Source organism: Podarcis liolepis (genome assembly GCF_965112155.1).
Source record: "Podarcis liolepis genome assembly, chromosome: 7".
Lineage (NCBI taxonomy): Eukaryota > Metazoa > Chordata > Lepidosauria > Squamata > Lacertidae > Podarcis > Podarcis liolepis.
Genome location: NC_139561.1, coordinates 6228610 through 6250878, shown reverse-complemented (window position 1 = coordinate 6250878; position 22269 = coordinate 6228610). Strand labels below are relative to the sequence as shown.

Sequence of the window (22269 nt, the reverse complement as noted above, 5' to 3'; positions counted from 1 at the left end):
CCAGGGAGCAGTCGGATGGAATGGTGGACACCAGTTTTTGTTTGTGCTGCGGAGGGGAGGAGGGGAACAGCCGAAGGATGTATTTGTGATGAAGCAGCAACTGATGATCAAGCAAAAAGTGAGCCCTCCCCACTTGCCAGCTAAACTTGCACTCCCTTGGGAAGGTCAGACTACAAAGGATGTGCAGATTTATTGTGGGGAAGGCAAAGAGAACCTTCTCAGGAAGTGGAAGCACAAGACCTTGAATCATGGCATGGATAAAAGAGGCTGGCTAAGGGACCCCAACCTGGTCCCCTCCAGATGTTTTGGACTACAACTTCCACCAGCCCCAGGCTGTGTGGCTGTAGGATACTGGAACTGCTGGGATGTAGTGATCCAAAACAACTGGACTTTTAGGCTGGGGAAGGCTGAACTAAGCTAAGAGAAGGATAAACTAGAGACCTTGGGGTGATATTCAGCTACATCTTACAGAGATGTAGTGCATACCCTCCAACATTTCTCAGATGAAAGTAGGGACATCCCATTCCATAATGATAATTCTACTATTTGTACCCCACCCATCTTAATGGGTTGCCCCAGCCACTCTCAGCAGCTTCCAACATATATAAAAACATAACAAAACATTAAACAATAAAAAACAAAATCGATATACAGGGATTCCTTCTGTTGGCACCGGGGGGTGGGGGAATAACTCCATACCCTCCAACATTTCTCCAATGAAAATAAGGGACATCCTAAGGGAAAATGGGACATTCCGGTATCAAATCAGAAACCATGATAGTTTCTCTAAATCAGGGATGTCCCTTGAAAATAGGGACACTTAGAGGGTCTGGTAGTCGTTAGAGTGTCAGCAAGGCCCTGCAAGACCAGAGTTCGAATCCCCACTTGGACATGGAGCTCACTTGGGCAAGTGAGCTCATTGCTTCTCTCAGCCTAAACTTCTTCCAAGGGTGGTTGTGGGGACTGAATGAGGACGTAATGGTTGTGCATTTAATCCCCACAACAATCCTGTGAGGTGGGCTAGGCTGAGAGGTACTGACTGGGCCCCAGGGTCACTTCATGAGCTTCATGGCTGAGTGAGGATTTGAATCCTAACCTCCCATGTTCTAGTGTGACCCTGCAGTCACTACACCACTGTGGCTGAGTGACTCTTAAGAATAAAATACTGTATTTTTCGCTCTATAACACGCACCCGACCATAACACGCATGTAGTATTTAGAGGAGGAAAATCCGTAGGCATGCCACCCGTAGGCATTCCCTCCATAACACACACAGACATTTCCCCTTACTTTTTAGGAGGAAAAAAGTGAGTGTTATGGTGCAAAAAATACGGTAAGTGAAAAGTTTCTCCAGGTGAACAGGAAGAGATGTCTTACGATAGTTCCTTTTATGCTAGAAGTTTCTAACCTAACTGGGCTGGGCTGGTGGACTAGGTATAAAAAACAAAACAAAAACCCAAAATTGTGGACCAGTAACTTGCAAGGTTGCGTTAAGTATTGTTGACATTGAGAAAAGTAATGGGGAAAATATTCTGAGCAAAGAAAGCCAAAATGACTGTTGCGAGATGTGATGACTCTCTGAGGGATTTTCCTGAGGTGACTGGGGACAAACTGGGAATGCTGAGAGCCAACCTTGTTATGCCTGGGAGCAGAAATACCATGCTCCTCCCGACTCCAGCCCAGCTGCTCTCCTTGCAATCAGTCACCAGCGTTGTTTACTACAAGATGCTTTGGGTTCCTGCATAAGCATGTTGAGTAACTCAAAGAAAAGACCTTGTCGGCCTAACTCGAGAGGAAATGAAAAGCAGGCTTTGGGGCTAAAGTGGGATTAAAGCTGTTCTTTGGAATTGTCTAAAATAATCAAATAAGATTGTCAAGGCCAAAAGGTTAAAAAGATGCTATGATCCTTTCAGCTCAGCTGAAGATGGTTCTACAACCTAGCTTAAGTTTTTCTGCAGCAGATGGATTTTGCTTTAAAATGGTCAAAACTGACCAAGGCCGACTCAACCAAATTGGCCGGGTCGGGTTTGAACCCTTGTCTCCCAGGTCTTAGTCCGACACTCTAACCACTGTGCAACGCTGGCTCTCTCTGAGGGACCCTTTCAAAATGGAAGCCGTGTTTAGAGAAAAGGCGAGCAAGAGGTGAAATGTTTCTAAAATTATGCATAGAATGAAGAAAGTGAATTCCTCATAACACTGGAATTCATGAACATCCAATGAAGCTGAATTTTGGAAGATTCCTGGCGGATAAAAGGAAGTCCTCCTTCATTCAGGGCATAGTTAAACTATGGAACTCCTTTCAGGAGACTGTAATGGCCACTAACACTGATGGCTTAAAAAGAAGATCAGACCACTTCATGGAGGAGAGGGCAACTGATGGCTACTAGTTGCTGGAACCTGCAGGTTCTGCCTTCAGGCTTCCTATGGACATCTGGTTACATACCCTCCAATATTTTCCGATGAAAATAGGGACGTCCTAGACCATAATAATAATTTAGCTCTTTATACCCTGCACATCTGACTGGGTTGCCCTAGCCACTCTGGGCAGCTTCCAACATATATAAAAACATAATAAAACATTAATTCCCTACCAGGACAGACTTTGCTCGTGTGCCCAAGACATCAATTCTATAAAACATATTTTGCTGCACTGTGCGAAATACGAGCAGGCCAGGGCTGAACTGATATTACCCTTGCTGGTACCTTTCCTGGGAAAATCAGAGGCTCACTATGTCAGGTTCCTATTGGAAGACCGGACAAACGCTAGAACATTAGTGAAGTTTTTATCGGTGGTTGCAAGAACCAGTGATCCCTATCTTTAAGTCTGATCAAAATGTTTGTTTAACCTGGAGGTACACTGTTTAAATTGTGCATTGCTTTGTAATGATTTGTTGGGTCTCTGGGCCGTAATAAAGGTTGATTGATTGAATAAAACATTTTTTAAAAATATCGCTATACAGGAATGCCTTCAGTTGGCACGTGGGGTGGGGCAGATAACTCCATACCCTCCCACATTTCTCCAATGAAAATAGGGACATCCTAAGGAAAAGTGATACATTCTAGGATCAAATCAGAAATTTGGACCACTTCTGTAAATCCAGGACTGTCCCTGGGAAATAAGGACACATGGAAGGTCTGTGGTTAGCTACTGTGAGAATAGATGGGGCATTGGCCTGATCCAGCAGGTTTTGCTTATGTTCTCACGTTTCTGTTCTTCAGGATGAGGCAGCCCAACCCTCATCTGGAGTGGAGGACAGGACACGTGTCATGCAAACTTCAGGGCTTGGCAGTTTATTTCTGAGCCAAAGTTAACGTGCTTTTCTGATCTTTCTCCCCCCCCCCCCATTTGATTTTTATTGAGGTTTTCCTATCATGCAATAAGATTACAGCCACGTAAGACACAAAGGAAGAGAAAGGGGAAATCGAGAAAAAGGGGGGAAAACAAAGAAAGCAGAAACAGAGAAACATTAGCAAAAATTACAACAGAGGGACTTCCGAATTTCCATCTGCTGGTGGAATTACTTATTTATTTATAAATTATATATAAATGTAATTTATTATGTATATGATTATTTAAAACCATTGGTCAATGCGAACAACTATCTGCTCCACTTTCTATTAAGCGGTATTTCCTCTATATTACAATGTCTCGTAGTAATTCATTTCCTTTTTTGGTCTTATTTATCTTTCGAGACTTGATTTATTGCCCATTTCTCTATGAATTGAAATCATTGGGAAACAGACTTATTTCAGTACCATTGCTATCCATGGTGAGATTAACCTTCCATAGAAATAGGACTTTTTTTAAAAAAAAAGTTTTTTATTGAAAGATTTTCATGGATAGCAAAGGTACCTAATACCGTCCCTGTTTTCAGTTCATAGAGTCCTATCTGAAGGTCAGTTGCATTCAGTGTGAGATGCTTCTGCCATAGGCATTGTGAGGTTGGGGGGAGAGGCTGGAGAGCCCAGAGCATGGCTGCTTGCATTCAGTTGGTTGCAGTGAGTTTTGTTTGTGGGTGGAGGGAAAGGGGGATGTTGGGTCAAATCAGCCATATCAATTTGTATTCTGTGGGGGGGGGGGTTAGGTTGTTGACTTGTTGGACTGTGTATGTAATGAAAGCGGGTCACACCGGGGTGAAGGCATCCTCTTTTGTTTGTCCCCGTGCAGTAGTCCATGTTCACTCCCAATAGGTCCCTCACTATCTCCCGGGTGCTGCTGTTCTTAATTGTACAGTCATACCTCAGGTTACAGCCGCTTCAGGTTGTGTTTTTTTGGGTTATGGAACTCCGAAACCTGGAAATACCAGAACGGGTTACTTCCGGGTTTCGGCAGTCGCACATGCACAGAAGCGCGAAATTGCGCTTTGCGCATGTGCAGAAATGCCAAATCACACGGACACAGGTTATGAACATGCATCCCACATGGATCACGTTTGCAACCCGAGCGTCCACTGTATAGGATTTTTGAAAATTGCATTTATTTGGAAACATCAGCTGTGGTTTTATTAGGTATATACAGTGGTACCTTGGGTTACATACGCTTCAGGTTACAGACTCACTAACCCAGAAATAGTACCTCAGGTTAAGAACTTTGCTTCAGGATGAGAACAGAAATCATGCTCCGGCAGCAGGGTGGCAGCGGGAGGTCCCATTAGCTAAAGTGGTGCTTCAGGTTAAGAACAGTTTCAGGTTAAGAACGGACCTCTGGAATGAATTAAGTACTTAACCCGAGGTACCACCGTATTTGTCTTGTATGTGAGGTTTGTATGTGAGCCTAAGCAGAGATGTCTACCCCTGTTTTCTATATCTTATTGAGGATTTTGCTTGCTGTGCTGTATAGCACAGGAGGACGCAGGTTTGGGTGGAAATGGGTATATAACTGGGGATACATAGCTGGGGGTGGGGGGGGGAGATTATGTCTATTTCAGTTTGCTGTAAACTGCAAAAAAAAGCACTGTTGAAGAGCACTGTAAGCATGTTCTTTGGTAAAACAAACACTGTCACCCTCCGCTTTAATTGCCACCTACAAACGTTGTCCTGCCCAACTCACATGCGCTCAGACTGCCTTCTCTGCTTCTCTTTTCAGATGAGAAACCATTCAAAGTGGAGGACACCTACCTGCTCTGCCCTGCCCCTGTGCTGCGAGAAGTTGGCATGTAGGTTTGTTGGAATGTGGGGCGGCTCTTACCTCTTTCTGCCTTTCTTCTGTTATGCATGTTTTCATTAGAAAGCTCGAGTTTTAGGGGTAAGGTTTTCTTTTTTCTATGACTGCCTTTTTCCCTTCTTAAGAAAACCATTTATTTTGTGGGCTTGTCAGGATTCCTTCTGCACCTTCGGCTGAAGTTGGTGCCATTGATGCTGAAATTAGGCTGACTGGGCTACCCAAAGCAGACCTGCAGCTCCACGTCTGCAGAGACAGGACCATCTCTCTCTCGGCACAGCTGCCCCCATCCCCTTTGCTTCTTTGCAGTTTTCTTTGGCAAGAGTAGAGCTTTGTACTCCTCAAGTGATAGGAAGTTTCTGGGTCAAAAACTTACCGTATTTTTCGCTCTATAAGGCACACTTTTTCCCTCCTAAAAAGTAAGGGGAAGTGTGCGTGCATCTTACGGGGCGAATGCAGGCTGTGCGGCTATCCCAGAAGCCAGAACAGCGAAAGGGATCACTGCGCAGCGCTCCCTCTTGCTGTTCTAGCTGCTGGCTTAGCCGCACGAAGCCTTTTCAGGGCACGGGGAGCCTTCCTCCCGCTGCCCTGAGGAGGCTTCACACGGCTATCCCTGGCTTTTGTGGGAGGTGGGGGAAGGGACAGAGGGCTGCCCTTCTCCCTCCTCGGGGAAAAGCTTGCAAGCGCCGCACACACGCTCCTTGCGGCTCGTGAAAGGGAGCGCTGAGCAGAGCCTGGGATGCATACAGGCTCTGCTCAGCGCTCCCTTTAAAGAATTTTTCTTCCTTGCATTCCCCCTCTAAAAACTAGGTGTGTCTTATGGTCAGGTGGAGTACTGTGTCCAGTTCTGGGCACCACAATTCAAGAAGGACACTGACAAACTGGAACGTGTCCAGAGGAGGGCAACCAAAATGGTCAAAGGCCTGGAAACGATGCCTTACGAGGAACGGCTAAGGGAGCTGGGCATGTTTAGCCTGGAGAAGAGGAGGTTAAGGGGTGGTATGATAGCCATGTTCAAATATATAAAAAGATGTCACATAGAGGAGGGAGAAAGGTTGTTTTCTGCTGCTCCAGAGAAGCGGACACGGAGCAATGGATCCAAACTACAAAAAAGAAGATTCCACCTAAACATTAGGAAGAACTTCCTGACAGTAAGAGCTGTTCGACAGTGGAATTTGCTGCCAAGGAGTGTGGTGGAGTCTCCTGCTTTGGAGGTCTTTAAGCAGAGGCTTGACAACCATATGTCAGGAGTGCTCTGATGGTGTTTCCTGCTTGGCAGGGGGTTGGACTCAATGGCCCTTGTGGTCTCTTCCAACTCTATGATTCTATGATTCTAGGTGCGTCTTATGGAGCGAAAAATACGGTGAATTGGATCTGCTTCCTTGTGATGAAACTGAACTGGAAACTCTCAGTGTTGCTGTTTTTTGTAATGTCTATCTGCAAATAAATGTGTTCATTCTTGGGAAGAATCCAGGCAGATGGGGCGAGTCTTCCCTCGGTTCCCAAGTGATGGGCAAGCGAGCGGGTGGGCTGGGGCCGCTTGCGACATTGCATCCAATGGCACGTTCTTGGCGATGGTGCCTGAGTCTGCCCAGCTGGGGGGTGGGGGCAAGACCCACCCATGCGCTCTAGGGCACAGAGCCACTTCTTTAAATCATGGTGCTTAACCAGACAGCCAAAAGTTGCCCTCACGCCGCCTGCTTCCACAGGATTTCAAGAGTTGGAAGGGACTCAGGGCATCATCCAGACTGACCCCGCCCTCCAAACCCGCAACATCATATTTTCATGAGCTAGGGGGATTGTAAGTCCGGGCCCGGTTTGGGTAATGACTCTCGCCCTCCCTCCCTTTTTCTAGGGAAGCTGCTCTCCAGGTCAGCATGAACGATGGGCTCAGCTTCATCTCGAGCTCCGTCATCATATCCAGCACACACTGTGTAAGTGACCAGCTTAGAAATCCATCCTTGGGTATCGCTAAGGGAGCATCGAGAGCAATGGCTATGCTTTGGCTACTGTTGACTTGAGTGGGAATGTGGGCTGTCTTAGACACAGGTATGAAATGCAAGGGGAGAGATGATAACGGCTGAAATCTGGCAAGATTGCCTTTTGATCCTTTCATTGTTCAGTGACATTTGCTCCTCCTTATGTAATATAATTCTTCTAGGCCGAAGTCCTAAATGCAGTTTCCTGGGAGTAAGACCAGTTGAATTTGATGGCTCTTCTGTGCATAGGAGTGTGCTGCTAAATTTGCAGAGCAGTTTAGGGAAGGGTTGGTTTGGCAGATTCAACTGGGTCCTTTTGGGAACCCCCTCCCTAGAAACAGCCACTTTAGCTCTCATTCTTGCACTGCAGGGGGTTGGACTAGATGACCCTTGGGGTCCCTTCCAACTCTACCATCCTATGATTCTGTGAGCCCCTGCTTCAGTGAGCTCTTGGTCACTGGACTAGATGTGCTAGAGGATATCTGCAGCAAGGCTTATCTGGGGAGGCGAGGAGTGTTGAGGAGAATCAAGACTGGTCCGAGAGGCAGCGTGGTGTAGTGGTTAGAGTACTGGGCTATCGCCTTGGAGACCAGACTAAGCCGTGAATCTTCCTGGGTGACAGTCGCTATCTCTCAGCGGAGCCTACCTCACAGGGGTGTTGTGAGGGTAAAATGGGAGGAGGGAGAACCATGGATGCCACCTTGAGCTCCTAGGAGGAACATAGTAACAACAACAACAACAACAACAACAAGATGATGATGATGATAATTGGGCACTACCTCACCAAGTTTTGGCTGCTCTCAGCCAGCCCCATCTGTCTGCCTTCTTAGAGCCTGCCCAGGGGGCAGCCCTGCCTGTTAGCCTCTGTCTTTTGGAATCAAATTACAAGAAATGAGATTCCAGCTAAACATTAGGAATAACTTTTTTGAGGATAAGAGCTGTTCAACAGTGAAACGGACTCCCTCAGAAGGTGGTGGACTCTCCTTCATTGGAGGTTTCTAAGCAGAGGTTGGGTAGCCACCTGTCAGAGATGACCATATTTTTTTGCTCTATAAGACTCACCTTTTCCCTCCGAAAAAGTAAGGGGAAATGTGTGTGCGTCTTATGGAGCAAATGCAGGCTGCGCAGCTATCCCAGAAGCCAGAACAGCAAGAGGGATCGCTGCTTTCGCTGCACAGCGATCCCTCTTCTTGTTCTGGCTTCTGAGATTCAGATTCATACTTTCCTCCTCCAAAAACTAGGTGCGTCTTATGGTCTGGTGCGTCTTATAGAGAAAAAAATACGGTATTTGACTGTGGTTCCTGCACTGCAGGGGGGTTGGCCTAGATGACCTTTGGGGGCCCCCTTCCTGCTCTGCAATTCCAGGATTCTATGACACTCTCAGTTGCCCTTATAGTTCTCAGCAAAGAAGGGGTCAGTGGGGACAAACCTGGAATTAGTTGCCCCTGATTGCCATTGGCTTTGGCTCCACCTCCTGTTGGCCTTCCTTGGAGTCCCAAGAGACACCAGACATTGCTGGTAAGAAAAGAATCGTGCTTGTCTCCCTCCCTGCCCTTCCTCCCCACTGGCCAGCCATCTTCCCATCCTCCTTTGGTCCCATCTGTACAATCATCATCCTGTACATTACACATTTTGGCTGGAACTCATCTTAGATGCTGGCCAAGAAATTGAGTATCCTGCACGGTCTGGGCCAACTGCAAGCCGATGTGGTCAAGCAGTTACCAAGCAGAACTTCCCTTGGAATTATTGGGTGTTTCGCCCAAGTGAGGGCGGCCAGATTGCTCCCGGAGGGTTTTGTACGGGCAAAGCTCATTCCTTGTCCCTTTCTGAATCTCTCAGACAAAACTGGTGCATGTTGTCACGTGGATTGTCAAAACAAGAAGCTAAGTTATATAATACATTTGTGGGCAGCCTAGAGAGCTGCGGTCCCCAAACGCTGATGTGGGGGGATTAAAGAAAATTGGTGTGTGTGTGGGTGTGTCGTCATCCTCCTCTTTGAAACGCAACCAGCAAAATAGCCTAGAGTCAACAGGATCCTTGACATGATTAATGTATGTTGGTTTCCAAAGCTGCCATGCATGTCACTTTTTGCGGTGCTTGCAAAAACAAGGTGGTACGATTTCCTCTCGTTTTTCCCCTTCCCCAAAGTATTTAATATTTCAGTTTAAGCCCTTGCTGGTAACTTGATGACAAAAGGGCCCTCTGCGCATCATTTCCTTGGGAGAAATCTTCTAGCAGCATGAAACTCAGGCTCTCTTGCCAACAAGGAGTGAGCTGGCTGTCGCACATTTGTGTGAACTGGTTTCCCTTTGGCTAAAGGACTTGGGGGCTAGAATCCCTCCTGTGCTGAGGCCTCTGATTGTGAATGGAAGGAGAGAGCAGAGAGGGGGCCAGTTCTGTTGATGACAAAAGGATCTCTCCAAACCAGGTGAAGGGGCAGTAAAATGGCAAGTGCAGTTCAATGTCAGCCACTGGGCAAAAAGTCCTAACCACTTAATTTGCTGATGGCAGTGACAGATCAAAAAAGAGACTGGAGTGAAAGTGATTGATTGATTGATTGATTGATTGATTGATTGAATTTATATACCACCCTATACCTGCAGGTCTCTGGGTGGTTTAAAATAGCACCGTTGCTCCGTCTAGCAGCTGCTTTTCAGAGTTTCAGACAGGAGCCTAATCTGAATGCTAGATGATTCAGGGCAAATAAAAGAAAGTCCTTATTCATGCTGCGCGTAGTTGAACTACAGAGCTTGCTGCCACAGGAGGTAGTGATGCCACTGAACTTAAGGTAAAGGGACCCCTGTCCATTAGTTCCAGTCGTGGCCGATTCTGGGGTTGCGGCGCTCATCTTGCTTTATTGGCCGAGGGAGCCGGCGTACAGCTTCCGGGTCATGTGGCCAGCAGGACTAAGCCGTTTCTGGCAAACCAGAGCAGCACACAGAAACGCCGTTTACCTTCCCGCCAGAGCGGTACCTATTTATCTACTTTGCACTTTGATGTGCTTTCGAACTGCTAGGTTGGCAGGAGCAGGGACTGAGCAACAGGAGCTCAGCCCGTCGCGGGGATTCAAACCTTCTGATTGGCAAGTCCTAGGCTCTGTGGTTTAACCCACAGGGTCACCCGCGTCCCTGCCACTGAACTAGAGGGCTTTAAAAGGGGATTAGGCAAATTCATGGAGGAGAGGGCGATCAATGGCTACGATAGTTATGTTCTGGCTCCACAGTCGCAGGCAGCAATGCTTCTGAATATCAGTTGCTGGAAACTACAGGAGGGGAGAGGGATCTTGTGCTTGGATCCTGCTTGTGGTCAGTCATTGTGAGAACAGGATGCTTGACTTGATGGGCCATTGGCCTGATCCAGCAAGCTTTCCTTATGTTCTTGAGCCATATTCATTAAAAAGTCCCCAGGCAGCTTAGTGTAATTTCTGTTTTCTGCGGGGTTTCCCTGCCCCCCTCCTGTTGAACTGTTAGTAGCTGAATTCAGCATGAGAAAGGCTATATACAGTAGATCCTTGCAGCAGCAGCAGGAGCAGCTCTGAAGGCTTGAATTATGCACCAGAGCTCTTATGTAAGAAGTCTCCTTGGGTGCTATGATATTATGTGGTTTTGCCTTAAACAATATTCTGCCTGTATTGTGATGCTCCAGCTGTGTTTCCTTCCTTTTCAGCCTTCATAGGGAACAGCAGGCTTTATTGCAGGGATTACCAAGTGATGAGTCAGGACGTGCAGTGGTTTGGAGAGGCTTCATCAATCAGTCTCTAGGCTGCCAGGATCACTCTCAGGGCAAGGGAGCCTGAACTGAGCCTCTTTCCCCTCCTTTGGGCCCGTCTTTCTCGGTCTTTGGCTGACTCGGACCCTTTTCCAACATGTCCAGTGTGGCTGCTGATTTCTGAGTTGCAAAACACTTTCCCTGCCTTTCCATTGGTGCAGTCCAGAACCACAATTAACAAACAATTAAACAATGATCATCCAGCAACTGGGGGCGGGGGGAGTACACAGTAAGCAGCAGGTAAAAACCAGTGTGCTAAGGCTTGGTTGACTGTTATTTGTTCCTTGCTAGGAATTTGTTTGTTGCTCCATGAGGGAAGGTGGGGCAAGTGCCTCAGGCAGCAGAATCCATAGATCTAGCCTCCAAGGATTGCATTGCCTGCTGATGCTGCCACTGCCTCAATGACGGTGACGGCTGCAGCAAGCTCCTTGGCTATGGTGTGCTGTAAGCGGACTACGGGGACTAGTAAAGGTAAAGGGGCCCCTGACCATTAGGTCCAGTCATGGCCGACTCTGGGGTTGCGGCGCTCATCTCGCTTTATTGGCCGAGGGAGCTGGCGTACAACTTCCGGGTCATGTGGCCAGCATGACTAAGCAGCTTCTTGGTGAACCAGAGCAGCGCACAGAAACACTGTTTACCTTCCCGCCGGAGTGGTACCTATTTATCTACTTGCACTTTGCCGTGCTTTTGAATTGCTAGGTTGGCAGGAGCAGGGACCGAGCAACGGGAGCTCACCCCATCGCGGGGATTCGAACCTCCGACCTTCTGATTGGCAAGCCCAAGGCTCTGTGGTTTAACCCACAGCGCCACCTGTGTCCCTCACAGAGACTAGACCAGTCCCTTAAATGTTCCTGGTAAATTAGAGTATTAAATTATTAGAGCCTGGTGCCTCCTTCTCAAAGCCCAGGAAGCTTCTGCCCGGCTTAGGGAGGGAGGTGCGATGCTCATGTATGTAATGTCGGGCCCCCACTATCGCCCTCGCAAGCTGGCACCTCTGGCCCTAACTCTTCCTCTACAAAACAATTCACCGCTCGCCACTGCTCCTTGGAGGCCGGAAGTGCCATCCCCTCAGCAGTGCCCCCCGCCATGCCACCTCTACAGAGGCCTCTCAGCGAATTGGAGGCACTGCTGGTCTCCTTCCACTCTGAGGGAAGAAATGGCAGGAGCTGCCTTCTTGCCTCTCCTGGGCTCTGTGCCCACCTGGTGTGATTCACAGCCACCTCAATGATGTCCTTTGATTCCCTCTTCAACCATCAAGTAAAGGTTGATTTGATTCCTGCCCCCACTCCCTTTTTCGTGATGTAGATCTTCACTCTCCCCTTCACTCTCCTGGCAGGGAGAGGGGCTCCATTTTGTGGTTTGCCTCAGGTGCCAATATATCTTGGGCCGGACCTGCCCATAGCTGCTGACTCCTGATGCTGCAACCTGTAGGGAGTTCAATTTCCCCTGCCCCAACTCCATCAGATAGAGGATGTTTTAGTAGCAAGTGCCTAGCCCTGCCTGTGACCTGAATCGGGGAAATATTTAACTTTATTGCTGGAGTACAAATCTGGGGCTAGGGTTGGCGCAGGCAGCCCATAAATTCCTGATGCCTGTTGCTTCGCAAACACTCCCCCGTGGACAGTGTCCCTCTCTGGACGAAAGACAGGCACGTCCAGTCTGGCAAAACAAAGAAAAGAATGAATGAAATGTGTATTTCAATCAAAGTGGGCAGGGCCGAGATTTATTTTATAGCCAAGAGTCTTGTACATGTTTCCACTGCTTAGAATGTTTTGGAAACTTTTTATATCCTAGAAGTAGCACTCCTTTTTTTTTCCTGACTGAATTTTGGTTTGCTCGTAAAACCTGATAAAACTTTTGACTGAAACAAAAATCTAGCCATTTTCAGGTTCTCTGCTGAAATAAAGTAAGGCAGGGTTTGTTGCTGGATCCTGCAAAGTATTCAGCTGGGGTGAGGCCACGAGCATGTTGAAGACAAATTGCATTTCAAATACACACTCGTGGGGGTCTGGATCCTGCTGCAGGGCACTCCCCCAAATACAAGGTGCTTTAAGAGCCGAAAATCTGTCGGCCGGGGTGGAAAACTGGTGCTGAGAGGTGTGGAGGCTGGAAGTGTGCCAGGAATTTGGCTCTTGGGCCCAGCCCACCTGGCCAAGTGGCGCATAAGCCTGGCCCCCATTAGCTGCTTGTTAGTGCACAATATGATTAGCCTTTCTCTTCGCCTTGTAGATTTTGAGATTAGTCCCAAACCCTGCTCTGAGATCACTGGCTTTGAATGATCCAGAAGGGAGGTGGAGGGGAGACTGAGCCCACGCAGGGCAAATGGATCCCCTTCACAGAGCTCCACATTCTTTTTTCCATTCCGTTCCATGCGCCAAAAGGACTCAGTGGCCAAAGGCGGCTGGCAGAAGGTGGAAAACCTTCTGCCGTTGGCTGAGGAATTCTATTTATTGAGGTACAGAACTGATACACTTGACTTTCCTTCCAACCTGGAGACAAGAAATGATGGGCGTAGGAGAAGGATTTTCAAAAAGCTAGCATAAGAAATCTGCAGCCTGCCAAAGATTTAAGAATGGGCTCAGGGTATGGCAGATGGATGCTGCTGGGACCTTAAAAGACTTGGGGTCCCAGGCCCAGCGAGAAAATGTGAGTAACCATTGCTTGTGACTAGGTATAGGTGCAGAATGAGGCTGGCTTTCAAAAGGAGAGTCAGCTTGTGTGCAGAGTTTAAACAACAAATTTAAATTAAATATAAACTGAATATTTAATCATCTCCTACCTTGCCCTTAATGTCCAACTGGCTGTGGAAGATTTAGGAACTTTGCACCCAAGAGGATGCACACGTTTTCTGCTGTAGATTGGCTTTTGTTCCGATTTAGCAGTAAACAGTGAGTTTCCCAGGGAAGGTTGGGGGGGGGGAGAGAAAAAGACTGAAATATACTCAGAATTGAGAGTGGATTTCATGCTCTTTATTCAGCTCATAATGGTGAGGAGGAATGGAAGTTCCCTCAGAATGTCTGCTTTATATATATTATTTACACAATGGGCCCCACGTGATTGGCTTATTCACCTGTAGGCCAATCAGGTTGCGGATTCACTTCCACCTGGAGCTGGATTGGGTGGCTCCTGTGGACCAATCAGACTGCTGCGTTCTGGACCCTATTCTAGGACCAATCAGACTGCTGCATTCTGAATCCTATTGTTCTAGGACCAATCAGACTTCTGCCTTTTGGATCCTATTCAACTCAGTACATAGAAATTTGCCTAGAAATCAAAGGAGAAATGGAATAAAACAGGGGACAAACAGGAGTGTGGATGAGCCCTCAGGGAACAATTGGGGGGGGGGGGAATAAGGTATTTAGACCTATGGTGATTCTAAGGACTTCAAAATGAGGAAAAGAAGAACAGAAAAAGCAGCAGCTCTTTAGGACCCCAAAGATTCCTATTTCCTGGGGTGCAAAACAACCAACTCATCAGTCCCAGCCATGATTTCGCTCAGTGACTAAGAACACTTGAAAGGCAGGAGGGGCCAGAAATTCCTTTAAAGTTTTGCCAGTTTGTTTTGCTTTGCTGCTTTTCTCTCAGGAATTGGAAGGCTTGCTTTCTTCTTCCTTTTCTTTAAAGGAAAACTCACAGTCCTCCAGCAGAAGCGGGGGCTAAGTGCCGTGGACTTTCCTAATGTCCTGGGGCTCAGCCAAGGCCCCCTTTGGCCACCTGCTGCCACTAAACCAGGGGTCTGCAACCCGCGGCTCCGGAGCCGCATGTGGCTCTTTTACACCTTTGCTGCGGCTCCGGGGCGGATACTAGCGAGGGGAGGAGGCGCATTGTGCGCCCCAACACTCCCCAGTGTGGCGGGCGCTGTACTGGCTGTGATGTTGCATGGGGGCGGTGCGTGCGTTAGTCACGCACCGTCCCGACGTCACCTTCCAGCCCGTCCGCTACATTGTAAGGGGCATGTACGCTGGTCACTGCATTGAAAGGGGGCATGTACGCTGGTCACTGTTTTGAAGGGGAGTGAAGAACACACAGACACAAAAAGGTAACTTGTTAATTTAACGTTTATTTCTATGAGGAGGAGTAATTCTGAGGGGTCAAACAAAGAAATAATAAAAAAGTGACAAAAAAGTTATTTTTATAATGACGAGTTTTGTGGCTCCCAGTTTTTTTTTTCTTCGGAAACGGGTCCAAGTGGCTCTTTTTGTCTTAAAGGTTGCAGACCCCTGCACTAAACCATACAAACGAGAAGCTGAGCTAGCTAGAATCTCACGAGTCAGAGATGGAGAAATACTTGTTTTTCTTAAGGTTTCACATCCTAAACAGAATCGCTTAGCAGTGCTGCGCCTTCCACATTCTCACTGAAGCCATTCTGTCCGCCTTGTCCTGGGAACTTGGAATACATTTTTGGCACTACCTGGATTCTGATAACACTCCTGTTCTCTGCTTCTGCCATAGAGTACGGCCACATATTGCATGGGGGTTTGGTTCCAAGAATTCTGCGTACACACCAAAATTGTGTATACTTAAAACCTCTGCGGCTTAGTGGGTGAGGGGCGCTCCCAGAGCCGGCACACTGAGGGGGGTCTTGCCTCTCAAGCAAGGCAGAGAGCTTGAAAGCTACTTATGAGCTGGGTGCCTGCACAATACAAGCTTTGAAGTTCTGCCTTGCTTGGATTTAGCTTGGACAGTTCCAGCCAGCTTGCCTTCAGTTGCTTATGGTTGAAACTGTGCAAGTTAAATGCATGTAAGATGTGATCGTGCAGTACTCTGGTCCAGTTGGAGATACCACCAGGTAGTTCTTAGGATCTTTTGCCATACTGAGCTTCTCTGGGAGAAGTTTAGACTGCAAAACCCTTCTAGCTTTCGATGTGCACTGCAGTTGATGGTTTTTTAATACATGAAAGCATTCCGCCATGCGCTTGGAATCTTTGAACCATGACCATAGATGAACTGAGAACGGATACAACATCTTCCACTGAAAATCACCAGCATACCAAAGTTTGCTGCCCTGATTAAATTTTTCCATTCCGCACTGTATCGTTTTCCATGAAGTCTACTGCTCTTGAGCAGCACAGACAAGGTAGATAAAGGCAGGCCAGGCTATATCCCCTGTCTCAAGCATGGCAGTTATTTTATGAGATTCCCCTCGTGTCTGCTTTGGCTGCTGTTCCAGAAACTAGAAAACATTGGATGATCAAAGCAAGCTGGAGTCTAAAACCAGCAGAGAGTCTGGGAGTTTTAATTTCCTTTTTATTAGACCAGATTGTTTCAGTTATATGTATTTTTAAAACCCTGTACAAATACGTGATAAAATGAATGATAGACAGCAACTTCCATGCCGCAGAGAAAAATTTGCCCTGTGGAATCTATGCCAAGTGGCTCTTCTGTAGATTTCAAAATAAGAGACCTCCGTTTATTGAGGTTCTGCCTGCCTACAGAAAACAATGAAGAAATCCATTGTTTAGCTGTGCTAAAATCAGGCAGCAACAGCTCATTGCCACCCCTCCAACTAAAGGGAGCATCAAATAAAGGGGTTGTCTTTGTCATTGAGTGGGAACCTGGAAATTCCATCTCCAGCCAAAGAATTTAACTAGTTACTTCCCCAACCTGGTGCCCTCCAGATGTTTTGGACTACAACTCCCATCAGCCCCAGCTAGCATGATCATGCTAGGAGATACTGAGAGTTGTAGTCAAAAACATTTGGAGGACACTCAGCAGTAAAAAGTACCCCACGTGATGTCCTTCCTTTCTTATCTACAGGAGGCATCTATGTTCTGTCCTGGATTCCAGATGGGGCAGAACTTTACCCTATCGCCCACCTGCATGCATGTTTCTGCTGCACGTGTTAATACAAACTGCATTATTTTGAGCAAAAATTTAATACAGCAACCATTCTTGGTCTTCACACTGTTTTCACAAACATTGAGGAAGCAACTGGAAAATGCCCCCAGTGTGTATCCTATAAGATTTCCAACTTTGAAAGCTAATTTGTGTTCAGTGGTGTCCTGCCAACTGTTGTTTTCTCTGTTTCTCCAGCGGGCAACAATGCTATAAGCAAAACTTTTGGCCGTTTTGGTTTCTCTGGCATATTATAGGCCACACTCGATTTGAAATTTCTACAGATTTACCTGGGTTTTGGTTGAAAAAAACAACAATTATAAGGCCTTTATAAAAGCCCAGGAGGAGGGCAAGAGTGTTTGAGCATACAGTTTGAGTGTTGCAAGATGTCAATGAGCAAAATATATAGCTTGTTAGGAATGGATGAACCATCAATATCTGTTTCTCTCAGCTTCCCATTTTTCCAATCTTAAGTTCCATTCACCCGCTTTTAGCATCAATTTTTGATCTTTTTCTAATTTTTTTTAAAGGTCCAGACAAAAATGATAGCTATGTTTTGGTTCCCCTGTTGGCTTGGGGAAGGGCAAATGAGATGGCTTCACATTCAATTGCAAACAAATTTCAGACGCAATCCTGCAATATGGTTCCTTCCACATGTTTGGGACTACAACTCCCATCAGCCCCAGGAAGCATAGCTGAAGGGCAGCAGCTTCTGAAGGGCACCATCTTGGGAAATGTTGCTTTAAATTCTTTGGCCAAAGTCCAAAGGGCTCTGCTTCAGCAAACATTTGTCTGAAGAATAACTTCTAGGCCAGTTGCGTGTGCTGTACCCGCAGGGTATCGTGCCATCCTCTGAAGTCTTCAGGTGTCCTTTCCTTAAAGGTAAAGGGACCCCTGACCATTAGGTCCAGTCATGGCCAACTCTGGGGTTGCGGCACTCATCTCGCTTTATTGGCCAAGCTTCCGGGTCATTGGGCCAGCATGACTAAGCCGCTTCTGGCGAACCAGAGCAGTGCATGGAAATGCTGTTTACCTTCCCGCCGGAGCGGTACCTATTTATCTACTTGCACTTTGCCATGCTTTCGAACTGCTAGGTTGGCAGGAGCAGGGACCGAGCAATGGGAGCTCACCCTGTCGCGGGGATTCGAACCGCCAACCTTCTGATCGGCAAGTCCTAGGCTCTGTGGTTTAACCTACAGCGCCACCTGCGTCCCTTGTCCTTTCCTTAATGTTAGCTTTTTGTTTGTTAAATTCTAGGTTATCTGACAAATGTACTTTTATAAAAGAAATACATTACAGATTCTTCCTAGGCAGTAACCAGAGCCAGGCCTCCTTAGCTTCAGCAAGGTTGCCTCCAGACTGTATCCTGACCCCAAATGTAATTGATTAGTTCACTACAGCAGGCAATTAATTAATCCAGCCTTCTTTAAATGGGCTGAAAACCTGCCATCTAAACACATGCAAACGTACCTTCTTTTTTAAAAAAAGATAAGAACATGATCAGGTTGTCTGCCATGTTTGTGCAGGCAACATTTGGAAAGTTGCGAATGTTGCTCACTCTAGTCCTGTTTAACCTTTGTAAAGGGTGAAACTACCTTAGCTGATAAGTTTTCCCTGAGTGAAGAGTTCATGATTTAGAGGAGTGATGGCCAAACTTGGCCCTCCAGCTGTTTTGGGACTATAGTTCCCATCATCCTTGACCACTGGTCCTGTTAACTAGGGATGATGGGAGTTGTAGTCCCAAAACAGCTGGAGGGCCAAGCTTGGCCATCACTGGTTTAAAGTAATTCCAAAACCATCAAGCTGTGTAATGTTAACTTAGCTTCCCCCAACCTGATACCTTCCAGTTATTTTCTGCTGCAGCTTTCATCAGCCTCAGCCAAAACATCTGGAGAGCACCAGGTTGGGGAAGGCTGCTTTAAAACATCTGGCAACATGGCATGCCTTGCAAACATGAGCAGATGTGGTACAGTATCGCAGTAGGGTTGTTTCTGGCGGTTCCAAAAGTCTAAAAATAGCAGCCGTGGTTTTTTTAAAAAATCAATAGAAAATGTTCTTTAATATTTATTTTACAGCAACAAGACTTTAGACATTTATTAATGAGCAAGATCTTTTCAAAGCTGAAGTAAAGGTTTCCTACTGCTGTTTGCTGCATTTGAGCCCATTCTGCATCTAATTGAAAACAATTGTGGAGCCTCTGGCCTCCTTCCCTGGGCTACATTCTCATTTGAGAACCGAAAGCTGCTCAGACTCTACATCTCCTCTGCTTAAGGGTCAAGATGCTCTTGAAAAAACCTGGGCAGAGATGGGACCAGCCATCCTCACCTGGATTCTCTCCTGCATATTCACTTCTGAGCAACAGAGTTCAAGGGGAGTGTTGATAAGCTGTGAGGGAATGCCCAGGAGATCTACAAGGATGATAAACAACCTAGAAGAAAAGGCTTAAGGAATTGCATGTGTTAGACTAGAGAGAAGTAGATTGAGCGAGATAGGAGAGAGATCTTGGAAGGTGTTTGCTGGCCAAATGAGCAGAGGAAAGGCCAGAGTGGTCCTTATCCAGCACTGATTAAAGCCCAGCAAGCTTCTTTCCTTCCAAAACTGTTTAAAGGAGACAACCCCAAAATCAGGCACTTTTAGCTGGCAAGAGCCTTTGCTTCATCTGTTTAGTTAAGAATTATCTTCTCTTTTGCCAAGTCATCTTTGCAGGGGTCTATTGAAATTTAAAGCAAAAGTATTTTTAAAAAACCTGATCAAGGGAGTGGAGCGTCTCCCCCATGAGGAAAGGGCACAGCATTTGGGACTTTTTCGTTGAGAGAGAAAAGGCAAGGAAGAGGTGATATGACAGAAGTTGGTTAAATTGGGCAAGGACTGCACAGAGAAGCTAGGCTCTTGATCTCCTCTGGTTCTGGGGGTGGAGAATCTTGCAAGGAACTGAACAGATAAACAGCACATCGAAAATCTTGGGGAGGGGCCCTAGGTCAGGGAAGAGAACATTCTTTGCATGGCAGAATGTCTCATGCCTGGATGAACATCGGAAGCTGCCTTATCCCCATTCAGATTGCTAGACTTTCTAGATTAGCATTTTCCATACTCTCCAGGAAGTCAGGTGGTGGTGTAATCTTTCTAAGCGCTAACTGAAGATGTACTTGGAGGGAGGAATGGCCTGACTCAGCTTTCTCCATTCATTCATTCATTCATTCATGCATGCATGCATGCATGTCCACCGTCCATTGACTGCAATCTCAAGTGAAGAGTGATTCCTTGCATGTGTTAGTGTGCTACCACGGATAAAGCACCACAGATAGAACTTAAATACCTCTGGGATAGCCCAAAGTCACATGGAATGCTTCAGGTGCAGAATCGCTAAGCATCTGGCCTTGACTCAGAGGACTTCCTGGTGATGTAATAATAATAATAATAATAAATTTTATTTATATCTCGCCCTCCCCAGCTGAAGCCGGGCTCAGGGCGGCTAACAACAATAAAACAGGACAACAGTACAACACAACACAACACTCTAATATCATTCCTTATAAAATTAATTCAAATTAAACCACTGGCAACCATTGGGCCAGAGCTCCGCGAAGATTGCCGAAGGAGGGAGTCAGGCTGTGCCCTGGCCAAAGGCCTGGTGGAACAGCTCTGTCTTGCAGGGATGTCAAGTCCCGCTGGGCCCTGGTCTCTTGTGACAGAGTGTTCCACCAGATTGGAGCCACAGCCGAAAAAGCCCTGGCTCTAGTTGAGGCCAGCCTAACCTCTCTATGGCCTGGGACCTTCAAGATGTTTTTATTTGAAGACCGTAAGTTTCTCTGTGGGACATGCCAGGAGAGGCGGTCCCATAGGTACGAGGGTCCTAGGCCATATAGGGCTTTAAAGGTTAAAACCAGCACCTTAAACCTGATCCTGTACTCTACCGGGAGCCAGTGCAGCTGGTATTACAGCGGGTGAATGTGATCTCGCAGCGAAGACCTCGTAAGGAGTCTCGCTGCAGCATTCTGCACCCGCTGGAGTTTCTGGGTCAGTCTCAAGGGCAGCCCCACGTAGAGCGAGTTACAATAATCCAGTCTGGAGGTGACCGTCGCGTGGATCACAGTGGCTAGGTCAGGGCGAGAGAGGTAAGGAGCCAACTGCTTAGCTTGGCGGAGATGGAAAAATGCCGCCTTTGTTGTAGATGTAATCTGTGCCTCCATGGAAAGGGAGGTGTCGAGATTACACCCAAACTCTTAACGGACGGTGCTGGCACTAATTGCACCCCCGCAAGAGATGGGAGTTGCCCCCCCCAATCCCATATCGTCCCGTCCCAGCCACAGGACCTCTGTCTTCGAAGGATTTAGCTTCAACCGGCTCCCACGTAACCATCCAGCCACAGCTTCCAAACATCTGGTCACTGTGTCTGGGGCCGAGTCAGGATGGCCATCCATCAACAGATAGAGTTGGGTGTCATCGGCATACTGATGGCAACCCAGCCCAAAACTCCGGACAAGCTGGGCGAGGGGGCGCATAAAGATGTTGAAAAGCATCGGGGAGAGTATCGCACCCTGTGGTACTCCACACACCAAGGAGTGGCACGATGACAATTCCCCCCCAAGCGCCACCCTCTGTCCCCGACCAGAGAGAAACGAGCGCAGCCATTGAAGGACTGTGCCCTGGATCCCCACGTTGGATGTAGTATCTTCAAAGTTATCAACTCCTTAGAAAAAGAGGAGGAGGAGCTCAGGGTTTCTTACATTGCCTCCAACACAGTGCTTGTCAATATGTGACTACATGCGCTGTGGCAGAACACACACTCTGCATACAAAAGTTCCCAGTTTCCAGCTTTAGCAGAGGCCTTTCTGCCCAAGGCTCTGGAGAACTGTAGCCAGTCTCTGCTGCTAAGCTAGACAAATTGGTGCTCTGACTCAAGAGCCTGGTGTGTTTGCTGGCCAGTCCTCAAGTGCTGAGCCATCGACATGTGTGCATGTCTGAACCTACACCGAAACCCCCACCTCCTCAACACGCCAGGATCAGCAAAGCTCTTGATTGCTACCTTAGGTCAGAAGCAGCCTCCCTATGTGGCCATTCTGCCACCCCCACCCCCCACTTTTGTTATTTTAACTGTCTGGCTCTTTAAAACCAAAGCCGCTGAGCTGAACTCTGGCCAAACCTAATTTTGTCTGTGCTTGCTTATCCCAAAAGCCTGATGACACCAGTGAGGAATGGCTCAGAAATATTAACTGGTCTCTGGAAGCGAATAGTCTATACTTGAGATTAAATTTGGAAGCAACGTGATATAATTCATTCAAAGAGCATTTTCCTAACTTGGAGAAAGAGCAGGGGTGAGGCATTCCAGAAATGGGGGCTGCCTTCAGATGAACCTACAAACCATGATTTGGAGATGGAACAAACTCTGTTTATGCCTGCTCCTTCCTCCCCATCGGCACACCTGAACAGTTTACGTCCTAGTTTGAGCAAAGTGCTGTTTGCAATTGCAAACCAAGTTCTCAAGCCAGGGTTTGTGATCCTGTTTTGCAGTTCTGATTTGAAGGT

At 47.1% G+C, this 22269-nt stretch overlaps 1 protein-coding gene across 1 annotated transcript in view; it reads left to right on the top strand.

The window, feature by feature from the left end:
* Positions 1-22269, top strand: part of ANTXR1 (ANTXR cell adhesion molecule 1) — a 136109-nt gene that overhangs the window by 54895 nt on the left and 58945 nt on the right. The window contains exons 11-12 of the mRNA XM_083514239.1: positions 5087-5156; positions 7017-7095. Of these exons, the coding sequence (XP_083370365.1) occupies positions 5087-5156; positions 7017-7095 (149 nt within the window). The remainder of the gene's footprint in view (positions 1-5086; positions 5157-7016; positions 7096-22269) is intronic.